Here is a 12823-nt window from a genome sequence, read left to right on the forward strand (position 1 = left end):
ACAGCTAAAACAAGTCTGAGCCATAGAATAATGTGGCATGGAAACAGGCCCTTTGGCCAAACTCATCTAGCACCCACCAAGCTTGGCCAATATCCTTCTAAATATTGGCCAACCACTTGGCCGATATCCTTCTAAATCCCTCCTATCCTCAACAACATTCAGAAGACATCTGAATTTATTGCACTTCTCAACCACTTCCTCTAGCATCTCATTCCTTATTCATACCACCTTCTCAGTGAAGAAGTTGCCCCTCAGGTCCCTATTAAATCTTTCATCTCTTACCTTAAAACTATGCCCTCTAGTTTTTAATTGCCCTTCCCTGGGGAAAAAGACAATGTCTGTTCACCCTGTCTGTCTCTCATGATTTTCCAAACCTCTATAAGTCACCCCTCAATCTCCTATGTTTCAAGGAATAAAGTCCTAGCCTGCCTAACCTCTCCATATAATTCAGGCCCTAGAATCCTGGCAGTATCCTCATAAATCTTCTTTGCATGCTTTCCACTTTAATGATGTCTTTCCAATAACAGGGCGATCAAAACTGTACACGTTACTCCAGGTGCGGCCTCACCAACATCTTGTACAACTCCAACATAACGTCCCGACTCCTATACTCAATGCCCCGACTGATGAAGACCAGAGTGCCAAATGCCTTCTTCACCACCCTATCTACCTGTGACGCTGCTTTCAGCAAACTATGTACTTGTAGTCCTAGGTTCCTCTGTTCCGTAACACTCCCCAGGGTCCAACCATAAAAGTTCTACCCTGGTTTTAATACCAATAAACAATACTTCACACTTAGCTGAATTGAAAGCCATTTGCCAATCCTTGGCCCACTTACCTAGATGATCAAGATCTCCCTGTAATTTTTGATAACCTTCACTGTCTACAATACCACCTATTTTGGCATCATCAGCAAACTTACTTGTACATGTACATCCAAATCATTTATATAAAAAACAAAGGTCACACCACTAGTCACAGGCCTCCAGTCCAAGAAACAACCTTTGACTATTACTCTCTGCCTCCTACCATCGAGTCGATCATGAATCTAATTAGCCATCTCTCCCTGGATCCCATGCGATCTAACCTTACAGACAAACCTCCCAGGTGGGACCTTGTCAAAGACCTTTCTAAAGTCCACATAGACAACATCTACTGCCCTACCCTAATCTATCCTCATGGTTTCCTCTTTGAAAAACTCTTAAGAGGTTTGCCAGACACAATTTCCCACGCACCAAGCTGTGCTAGCTATCTCTGATTAGACTTTTCCTATCCAAATGTTAATAGATCCTGTCCCTCAGAATCCCTTCCAGTAACTTGCCCTTAAATAATGGTACAACCTTAGCCACCCTCTAGTCTTCCGCAAGTTCACCCATGGCTAAAGATGAAGTAAATATCTCTGCAAGGGCCTCTGCAATTCCTTCCCTCTCATCATCACGCACATCATCACTCTTCTCCCTCATTTCTAGGCATCCGTCATTTTCTCCACAGTGAAAACTGATGAGAAATATTCATTAGAAACCTTGCCCATCTCCTGTGGCTCCACACATTGGCTATTACTATCTTTACGGAGACCTGTGGCACAACGGTAGCGCATCTGACTCCAGATCAGAAGGCTGCGTGTTTGAATCACATCGGGGTCATAAGTGCCTTATTGTTTATGAGCAGCATGGCAGTGTAGCAGTTAGCGTAACGCTATTACAGCGCCAGCAACCCAGGTTCAATTCCGGCAGCTGTCTGTAGGAATTTGTACGTTCTCCCTGTGTTTGCGTGGGTTTCCTCCAGGTGCTCCGGTTTCCTCCCACATTCCAAAGACGTACAGGTTAGGAGCTGTGGGCATGCTGTGTTGGCGATGGAAGAGTGGCAACACTTGCAGGCTGCCCCCAGCACATTCTCAGTAACAAAAGACAGATTTCACTGTGTGTTTCGATGTACTTGTGACTAATAAATAAATATCTTATTCTCTCCTTAGCCACTCTTCTACTCTTAATATACATATAGAATCTCTTGGGATTTTCCTTAATCCTGTCAGCCACATCCATCTCAGACCCTCTTTTTGGCCTCCTGATTTCCCTCGAGTGTACTTCTACAGTTTTTATAGTCATCAAGACATTTGCTTGTCCCTGATTGCCTAAACCCAATGTATGCCTCCATTTTCCTGACCAGGGCCTCAATATCTCTCATCAACCAGGATTCCTAAACTTGCCAGCATTGCCCTTCACGCTAGCAGGAACATGCTGCCCCGGACTCTTGATATCCCACTTTTAAAAGCCTCGCACTTGCCAGTCGTTCCTTTACCAGCAAACAATCTCACCCAATCGACCTCTGCAAGATCCCGCCTAATGCCTCTAGCGTGAATTATAATCTTTCAGCTAAAATACTGACCATTTTTGATCAATAACATATAAAGGAGGACCAGCATTAGGCACAGGAGAGCTGTGAGGGTGATTCAAGTCTTCAAGCTGACCCAAATTTGAGCTAGTAAAATGCAATATAGAATTGATTATCAACAAGTTCTCAACACAAATACCAATACTTGAGTTAAAAGGGCTTATTAATATTATTCTTAATATCACCCCTTGATATTGCAGTAAATTAAGTTACTGTGAAAAAGTGCTGGCGATATAGCTAGAAGTGCAAGTGTCCTGGATGAAGATTATGCTTTGTGGAAAACCTTGATCTAACACTATGTCAGTGTGATTTTCAATTGTTTGCATTTGTCTTTGACTCCATGCCCTGACCATTGACTTTGTCCTTTTTTCTGGCAACTATTTGCAGAAGAACCAGACTTTTTATTGACTGATTTGGGATATGGTTACAAAACTGCACCATCACTAAGGCTACCTAGTTGCACCTCCATGGCATCACCCGATTCTGCCTTTGCCTCAATTTATCTACTACCGAAGATCTCATCCACACCTTAATTACTTAACTATTCTTATCCAAAAGCAAAATACTGAAGATACTAGAAATCTGAAATAAAAACAATGCTGGTAATACTCAGCAGCTCAGGCAATATCTGAGGAGAGAGAAATAGACTTAACATTTCAGGTCGATTAATTCTGGCCAGTCTCCCTTTTCCTATCTTCCATGTTAAAGGATTTTCCAAAACTTTTGCTTGTGCCTTGACTTGCACCAAGATCCACTCACTTATCACCCCCTTGACTGTTGACCTACATAAGCTTCTGGTTAAATAGTATCTCGATTTTTAAGTTCTCAAATACGTTTACAAACCTCTCTGTGATCTCATCCCTCTCTGAGTCTGTAAACTCCTGCCCACAGCTCTCCAAGAAATCAGTATTCCTCCAAATGTTGGCCTCTTGAGCATTCCTTTTGCTGATTGCTGTACCGTTGTCAATGATGCCTTGAACTGCCAAGCCTCTAAACTTTGGAATTCCTTCCCTAAACCGTTCCTTCCTGAATTAGTTCCAAGTTTTTGCCCACTTGCTCTAATGTGGGTCAGTGCCAAAATCCCCTTGATGATGTTCCTGTGAAGTATGTTGAATCCTTTTACTATGTTAAAGTTGCAGTCTACATCTAAAAGCCCATTGTTGAAATTAATTCTATCATTAGTCTTATAAATTGTGCATGTGACAAGAGCATGCATTTAATGGACAATGTTGGATTTCATGTGCTGTTTTTTATACAATTATCAAAACCTAATTAAGTAGTTGTATCATTCAATAAATTCCAAAAGTTTCATTTATAATTCAGTACAATTTTTTTTAATTGCAAAATTATCTGGAAAAATCCATGAAAAGCTAACTATAAAGAAGAAGGCATTCAATTGTGAGCTTGCTATAGTTCAGGCAAAGTTTAAAATATGCAGGGTTAATGAAAGATCTGTCTGACAAAGTTAAGACAATAAAATGCATAAATTAATAACCAAAAAAAATGCTGACACTAAAAGTATATTAAGTGGCCCTACAATCAAGGAACATTCAAGAAATCTGTTACCTTTTTAATTTTTTTACTTTCTTAAAAGGTGTATGTTTAGTTAGTCATATGATACATATTGGGGAATATATAATAGCAGCTTCAGGGTCACTGTCCTTAACTGTTTAACTGTTCCTTTGCTTTCATTGGGTCAGCCATAAAGGTCATTGTATGGGTAATACAGGTGCCAATTTTGCTGGAAATGTAAGCACAAAATCCCCACACATTTTTAGTGTGACTTGTGCTGTCTGCCATGATTGGGAGAGTTTACAGCACTCACACATACTGGAATTATCCAAAACTTGTTGATCCTCACATATTTTAAGTTTAATACCAGCAGTGCCAAGTTTGACCTGCATGTTGTGTTTTCTGCAGAAACACTATCCCCAAACTAAGCTATACAAAGGGATTATTAATTATTCACAGGTTTGTGATTAATTAGAAGGAGAGACAGTTGTGGAAAAGTGATGCTGTTTGGTACTTGAAAAATGTAAGAATTTCTAAAGCTCTCAAGGTGCTGTGGCTGAAGAAGGATAATATTTATGCCTAAACTTTAGCCATAATTTGCTGTGGCCAGGCATGTGGACTTTTGTAGCTGTTTCTCTAGACCCACAGCAGGCTAGGAACAACGCTGACTGAGAACAAAAAGAGGCCCCATGGAATAGGCCGCCTGCAGAGGAGGAGTTGAAATTTTCTATCACCTGTGTGTTCAGAAGTATTTTCTAACTGTTTCTGAAAAGCTTGGTTCTAAGTTTTCCGGCTATGCCCCCACCCTCCCCTGTCTCAATTCATCAAATGTGGAAATAATTTCTATCAACCCTATCAATTCCTCCTTTCTATCTTTATTTTTTAAATTCTACTTAATGTTTGATACAAGTCTAGTTTGTGCAATGTCTTCTTATAATCTAACCACTGTCCTCCAAATCCAATATTTATTTCTTAAGGCATGTTGCCTCGGTCTGCTCAAACACTCTTGAGCTTTCCTTATTGTTATTTCAAATACTAGTTGTGCTTCACAATCAAATCTGGAGTTAGATGAGGCTGCTCACTTTCCTATACCTTCTTTGTGTCATACTGCGCCTTTGGCTGAATCGATCAAAAAGGACACATGCATAAGAGTGCGGATGATCTCGGGCTGCAGAGGCATCCAGGTCAATACTCAGATCTTCTGCTCAGAACGTGTGTCAGTCACAGATGAGTATCTGGAACCAATTTGAAGTGGCCTGGTGGTGGGGAAAGAGTGAATGGCAGCAAAAGTGAGGTCATGTTCTCTGGCAGTTGGCTTGATGATCTTCAGTTCACTTCAACGTCAGTTCAAATTATCTGAAGCTGTTGGGAATATGATTCAGGGGAGCCAGGGTAAGCACAGAGAACTGGGTGGAGCACAGAGCCAAGGTGAAGCAGAAATAGGAATAGTGGGAGCAACAATACCTCTTGATTGTGGAACAGAACCTAATTAGTCCAAACCCCATCTCCTGTGCTGTAGCAGTCATACAAACCATTTCACCTGAAGATTAAAAATGGATGGTGTCTGCAGAGAAATAAAAACATAAGAATTTAGAGCATAAGAATTAGAGCAAGAGTAGGTTACTGGGTCCTTCAAGTCTGCTTCCCCATGATGTATAAATCTCCAGAGAAAGGAAATGTACTCAATGTGGTCCTTATTCTTTGATGTGGAGTTATTTCAAGCTCTGCATTGGTACATAAACAGCAAGTGTCATTATGTCCCGAGCTTCTGCCTGATGCAGAGGATGGTCTGACCATGTGGCCGTGGAATGTGCCATTCAGCCTGAGTATGCTAAACTGCCTGAGCCTCGTAGAAATGTTTGTACTGAAGGTCTTTGATCACAGCTCAGTCAAGCAATGGTCTGCAAGAAATATCTTCAAGGTCTTGTGGGAAAAGGAAATGATGGATTCTGTTTGCTGGTTCCCTGAGCAGAAAGTCATTTTGACATAATGTTTCTTCACCAAGACTTTCAAACAGGTGTGGCTGGTGGTGAGAAGGGTCCTCCATGTCAGATCCTTCATAGGTCAGTGAAAGAAGTGCATGGATTAAAGCAAGATCTAACATATAGAGAGGCTTTGAGGAAGGAGAAGCAGAGTATAGGGTATAAAAGTAGAAAGGTGGATGGGCTAAAGTACACTTACTTAAATGCAAGAAGCATCAGGAATAAGGGTGATGAACTGAAGCTTGGATAAGTACATGGAATTATGATATTGTGGCTCTTGCAGATACTTGGCTGTCACCAGGGCAGGAATGGATACTGAATATTCCAGGATCTCAGTACTTTAAAAGGGACAGGGAGGAGGGGGAGAAGAGGAGGAGGGGTGGCATTACTGGTCAGGGATACTATTACAGCTGCAGAAAGGGTGGATAATGTAGCAGGATCCTCTCTAGAGTCAGTATGAGTAGAAGGTAGGAACAAGAAAGGAGCCGTTACTCTACTGGGAGTATTCTATAGGCCTCCTGGTAGCAGCAAGGACACTGAGGAGCAGATCGGGAGGCAGATTTCAGAAAGGTGCAAAAATAACAGGGTTGTAATCATGGGAGACTTCAACTTCCCAAATATTGATTGGCACTTGCTTAGTACCAAAGGTTTAGATTGGGCAGAGTTTGTTAAGTGTGTCCAGGACAGATTCCTGTCACAGTATGTTGACAGGCCGACTAGAGGGAATGCCATATTAGATCTAGTATTAGGCAATGAACCGGGTCAGGTGACAGATCTCTCAGTGGGTGAGCATTTGGGGCACAGTGACCACCGCTCCCTAACCTTTAGCATTGTCATGGACAAGTATAGGGGCAAAGAGGACAGGAAGATACTTAATTAGGGAAGGGCAAATTATGAGGCTATAAGGCAAGTGTAAATTGGGATGACATTTTTGAAGGGAAATGTACTATGGAGATGTGGTCGTTGTTTAGGGATCTCTTGCAGGATGTTAGGGATAAATTTGTCCCAGTGAGGCAGAGAAAGAATGGCAGGGTGAAGGAACCATGGGTGATAAGAGAGGTGGAACACCTAGCTAGGAAGAAGAAGGCAGCATACATAAGGTTTAGGCAGTAGGGATCAGGTAGGGCTCTTGAGGATTATAGGGTAGCAAGGAAGGGGCTGAGGAGAGCAAGAAGGGGACATGAAAAGGCCTTGGCGAGTAGGGTTAAGGAAAACCCCAAGGCATTTTTCACTTATGTGAAGAGCAGAAGGATGACAGGAGTAAAGGTAGGACCGATTAGAGACAAAGGTGGGAAGATGTGCCTGGAAGCAGTGGAAGTGAGTGAGGTCCTCAATGAATACTTCTCTTCAGTATTCACCAAGGAGAGGGGCCTTGATGACGCTGAGGACAGTGTTGGTAAGGTTAATGTTCTACAGCATGTTGATATCAAGAGAAAGGATGTGTTGGAGCTGTTAGAAAATATTAGGACAGTTAAGTCCCCAGGGCTGGATGGAATATTCCCCAGGATGCTCTGCGAGGCAAGGGAGGAGATTGCTGAACCTTTGGCTAGGATCTTTGAGCCCTCGTTGTCCATGGGAATGGTACCGGAGGATTGGAGGGTGGTAAATGTTGTCCCCTTATTCGAAATAGGTAGTAGGGATAGTCCTTACGTCTGTGGTGGGCAAGCTGCTGGAAAGGATTCATAGAGATAGGACCTAGGGGCATTTGGAGAATCATGGTCTGATCCGGGACAGTCAGCATGGCTCTGTGAAGGGCAGATCATGTCTCACAAGCCTGATAGTGTTCTTTGAGGAGGTGACCAGACAGATTGATGAGGGTAGTGCAGTAGATGTGGTCTACATGGATCTTAGTAAGGCATTTGACAAGGTTCCACATGGTAGGCTTCTTCAGAAGGTCAGAGGGCATGGGATCCAGGGAAAATTGGCTGTGTGGATTCAAAATTGGCTTGCCTGTAGAAAGCAGAGGGTTGTGGTGGAGGGAGTGCATTCAGATTGGAAGGCTGTGACTAGCGGTGTCCCACAAGGATCGGTTCTGGGACCCCGGCTTTTCATGATTTTTATTAATGACTTGGATGAGGGGGTAGAAGGGTGGGTTGGCAAGTTTGTAGACGACACAAAGATTGGTGGTGTTCTGTATAGTGCAGAGGATTGTCGAAGATTTCAGAGGGACATTGATAGGATGCAGAGCTGGGCTGAGAAGTGGCCAATGGAGTTCAATCTGGAGAAGTGTGAGGTGGTACACTTTGGAAGAACAAACTCCAAGGCAGTGTACAAAGTTAATGGCAGGATTCTGGGTAGTGTGGAGGAGCAGAGGGATCTGGGGGTTCATATCCACAGATCCCTGAAAGTTGCCTCACAGGTGGAAAGGGTAGTTAGGAAAGCTTATCGGGTGTTAGCTTTCATAAGTCGTGGAATCGAGTTTAAGAGCTGCAAGGTAATGATGCAGCTCTACAAAACTCTGGTTAGACCACAGTACTCTCTGTGTCCAGTTCTGGTCGTCTCAGTATAGGAAGGATGTGGAAGCATTGGAAAGGGTGCAGAGGAGATTTACCAGGATGCTGCCTGGTTTAGAGAATATGCATTATGAGGAGAGGCTAAGGGAGCTAGGGCTTTACTCTTTGGAGAGAAGTAGGATGAGAGGAGACATGATAGAGGTGTACAAAATATCAAGAGGAATAGATAGAGTGGACAGCCAGCGCCTCTTTCCCAGGGCACCAATACTTAATACAAGAGGGCATGGCTTTAAAGTAATGGATGGGAAGTGCAAGGGAGATATCAGAGGAAGGTTTTTTACCCAGAGAGTGGTCGGGTCATGGAATGTGCTGCCTGGGGCGGTGGTGGAGGCAGGTACATTGGTCAAATTCAGGAGATTACTAGATAAGCATATGGAGGAATTTAAAATAGAGGGATATGTGGGAGGAAGGGGTTAGATAGTCTTAGGCGAAGTTTAAAGGTTGGCACATCATGGTGGGCCGAAGGGCCTGTATTGTGCTGTACTGTTCCATGTTCTATGGACAGCCAGAGTCTCAGCACCAATGCACGCTACTCTTGAGCTGGCTACGGTGGGAATGAGACTATCATCCATGTCCTTCTGATAACTGTGTTTGTCTGAAGGTATGAAAAGGGATGCAGTTGTCTCTTCTTAATTTTTTTTATATTTAAATTTTATTTACAGCGTGGTAACAGGCCCTCCCGGCCCAACGAGTCTGCGCCGCCCATTTGTTGGTTTCTGTTGAAGTTTATCCCATACTGACTACACTCTGCGAGCTATTCCCAGGGATACACACTGAGGCAAACATCAACTGCTGTTAGAAGATTTTCGAATTGGTGAAAGATGCACTTTGGCCAGCCTGAAACTCACTGGCCCACAACCAAATGTTGCACGGCGGTACATTCCAAGGGCCAGGATAGATGTTGGGGACTCACTGAAACCTGGTGAAGCTGCCACAAAGCCTCTGCAAACAATAGCCCGAATTTAAAGCCTTCCCGCCACTGCATACTGAGGGAATGGAACCTGTGTCAAAACCTCTCGGACGTTGCTCTTGCAATGCAAACGAAAGAAATTGTTATGCTAATACCATACCATTTGCTTAAAAGATTTAAATGCTTTGTACCGTGAATGGTGACATAAACACATCTTTAAAAATTAGAAAAGGTTAATCGCTCAGCAGTTAAGGCAACATTCATCGAGAGAGAAACAGGGTTAATGCTCCAAGTCAACGAGTCTAACCTTTTAGCTGTTTCTCTCTTCTCAGATGCTACCTGATCCGCTCAACATCCTCCCACCCCACCCCAGTATTTTCTGTTTTTATTTCAGATTTGCAGGTATTTTTGCATTTCAATTACTGTACCTTTAAAAGTCACCAATGTTCGTCCGTTCCATTTGGAATATACAAGAACACGGGGACAATTATTTGAAAATGAAACGTGGTCAAACTGATCAGCGACCACGCCGAGCTGTTGCCTATTATATATTTTCACCTACAGGGTCTGTGTTCACAGTGCTTTCGCCTTCGGATAGGTTCCATCTCGACGGAAGATCGGTCACCGCCGCATCTCGATCCATGAACGCTTTAATTTTTGATTGAATCAGTATTGTCATGATCTCAACTCACTTACAAAACTGCTAATGTGATCTATGCCTCCACAAATTACATTGGGTTGGGGTTGAGTGGCACGGGTGGGTGCTGTGATGCAGATATGCTGTGTCCCTCCTGACTTGCAACAGGATTTGTTTTTGCAGCTGTGATGTTAAAAGGCTTTATGCCCTCACTCGCTTGCACTGGTGGGGGTGGGGGAGCTTGCGCTTGCCTGGGATGCCCCACGAGGCGCTGCAAGTGAAGCCGCCAGGGCTGAGCTGTCAATCAGCCGAGGGGCGGTGACGTGAGGGCGAGGGATTGATAGGCGCAGCGCCAGTTAGCGGCGAGCACAATAATGAGCTCGGGCGCTGGGTGAGCTGGTGCGGTGGTTGGCGCGCACAAGAGGCGCCAGAGAATGAGCGCATTGCTTTCGTTGAGCCGGGTCGCTCGGGCGTCGCTGAGGACGTTAAACAAAGTACCACCAGCATGCTCCAGGCTTATGGGCGGCACGGCAGGATCTCAGGTAACGACTGCAAGTAACGCGGGAAGGGGAAAGAATAGTGACCCGGGGCATGAATGTTCCTGTAAATAGGCTGTCATTCGTCCACTGTTAGGCATTCATTGTCCCTCGGTGCAGGAAGGAAATCCTGCAATTTATTCAGAAAACAATAGAACGGTTTAATAAAGAATATGCTTTACATATGTAGACATTCATTTGATATCTTTAAAATACCTCATCTAGATAGAGACACGAGAGATTGCGGATGTTGAAATCTGGTCGAAACGTCGACTATCCCTCTGCCTCCACAGATGCTGCTTGACCCGTTGAGTTCCTCCAGCAGTTTGATTTTTTTTTCTTAGCTGCTTTTCTTAAAAAGTTGTAGTTCCAGGCGGTAGATAAATTCCATTATTCCAGGTATATGGAGTTAACAAATGATTGAGTCAACGCTAAAGTTGTAATTAATTGCACAGGCTGCACAGCAAGTGCTGAAGTTAACGTGATCATTTAAAAAATGCCCAGTCAGTGCTACCATTGTTGACTCATTCGATGAAACGCACTGAAGATGTGTACGGTTTTGTTTCAGATTGCTTGTCGCGAATTCTTTGACAGCAGCAGCATTTCCTCATTTGCTGTGAACCAGTTCTTTTTGGGGACTTCTTCGCTATTTACATGACACCTCTTTTACCAGCCATCTGTTCTTTTGTCTAATGGCTTAATGTTAACTTTTGACTCGTTACGTTGCTGTAAAGGCTCGGGGTGTTTTTACCACATTAACGGTACAATATACGTACAAGTTCTTATGTGGAGACCACTTTCGTGATGTTGCATTTGCTACTGACGATATTTTCTTTCTATCGATTGGCTGAACTGTCAGAGAAAGGAAATGATGATCCGGTACTCTGATAGGAAAGGGAGCAGCGTGTCTCTAATCTTCCTTGATGCAAGTAATATATGGATGTCGAAATCCTTAATACTGTACTTCAAATCAGTAATTTCCGTATTTATCTTATCTTATGACTTTGAAGGACACTGTTTATCCATCGAGTATGTGCCAGCTTTCAGAGCACTCTCATCCGTTCCTTTCCCCCACTTATTTCCCTGTAACCTATTTTCCCTGTAACACATTCCCAACAAACCCTTCTCTCCCCCGCCCCCCACCGATCCTAGGGGCTATTTTTAATAGCCCATTGGACTACTAGGACAGCTTTAGGATTAGGGAAACAAGATCCTGTAGAAACTCCACACAGTCAGTACGCTGGGTGAGGAATTACCCCGGGTCGCTTGAGCTGTGTGGCTGAAATTGGTGTGTGTCTACTGTGTACATTAGCCAATTCCAGGCCAAAATCTGTCTTATTGAGGATCTGCTTGGAATAACAGTGGTTTTATTTTAAGGCTGCACGCAGCAAAATGAACTGAGTTGTGCACGATGCACCTACAAATAATTTCCAGGTGAGATTCCATTCATCAAGTTTTGTAGCGAGGGTGCAACTAGCCTATATATTTTAAGACATTTACTTCTAATAAAATGTTACCAGGTCTGCTGTGTTAAAATGAGCACTTTATTCTTAATAAAGTGCTTCTGTGATGCTGCTCCTTATAATTAACATTGGGCATCTGCAATTTGATAACAGCATGTATTTTAATATAGATGGAGATAGCTTTATTAGTCACATGTACATTGAAACACACAGTGAAATACATCTTTTGCATGGAGTGTTCTGGGGGCAGCCCGCAAGTGTCGCCATGCTTCCAGCGCCAACATAGCATGCCCACAACTTCCTAACCGGTACACTTTTGGAATGTGGGAGGAAACCGGAGCACCCGGAGGAAACCCACACAGACACAGGGAGAATGTACAGACTCCTTACAGACAGCAGCGGGAATTGAACCCAGGTCACTGGTGCTGTAATAGCGTTATGCTAACCGCTACACTACCGTGCCTACCCAAAATGCACAAAATGCTTAATTTTAATCTAATCTGCCTGGCAGGAAATGGACAATTAGATGGGCTTCTTATTTTACAACCACAGCTCATTTTACTTCCCTCTGAACAGTTAACTTTTAAGTTAAATAATCTAATTGCATTGGCTTGAAACTGATTGGCTTGGATGATCTTTTTTGGTAACTTTCTGTTTCTTTCTTGCCAAATCATTTTCTGTCCCGTGGTTTCTCCTTTTCTCATCGTCCATCTAAAAATATGATTTTTCCCCCATTGTATCAGTTTCATTCTATCATTTAGCCTTTTATTTGTAATATACTTTTTAAAAAAAAATTTTGCAGTGGGGTTCCACCTGGGACCCCAAGTATTGGAAAACTATCTGTCAAAACCCAGGCAACTCCAAGCTTTTGTGTTTTAT

The 12823-nt window shown here is 43.2% G+C and overlaps 1 protein-coding gene across 1 annotated transcript in view; it reads left to right on the forward strand.

Annotated features, from left to right (window-relative positions):
• The first annotated feature begins 10282 nt into the window (after positions 1–10282).
• Positions 10283–12823, forward strand: part of zgc:77375 (uncharacterized protein LOC402927 homolog) — a 30779-nt gene continuing 28238 nt past the window's right edge. Inside the window, exon 1 of the mRNA XM_052018258.1 lies at positions 10283–10487. Within this exon, the coding sequence (XP_051874218.1) occupies positions 10380–10487 (108 nt within the window). The 5' untranslated portion in view covers positions 10283–10379. The remainder of the gene's footprint in view (positions 10488–12823) is intronic.

This window comes from Pristis pectinata, chromosome 6, assembly GCF_009764475.1.
Source record: "Pristis pectinata isolate sPriPec2 chromosome 6, sPriPec2.1.pri, whole genome shotgun sequence".
NCBI lineage: Eukaryota > Metazoa > Chordata > Chondrichthyes > Rhinopristiformes > Pristidae > Pristis > Pristis pectinata.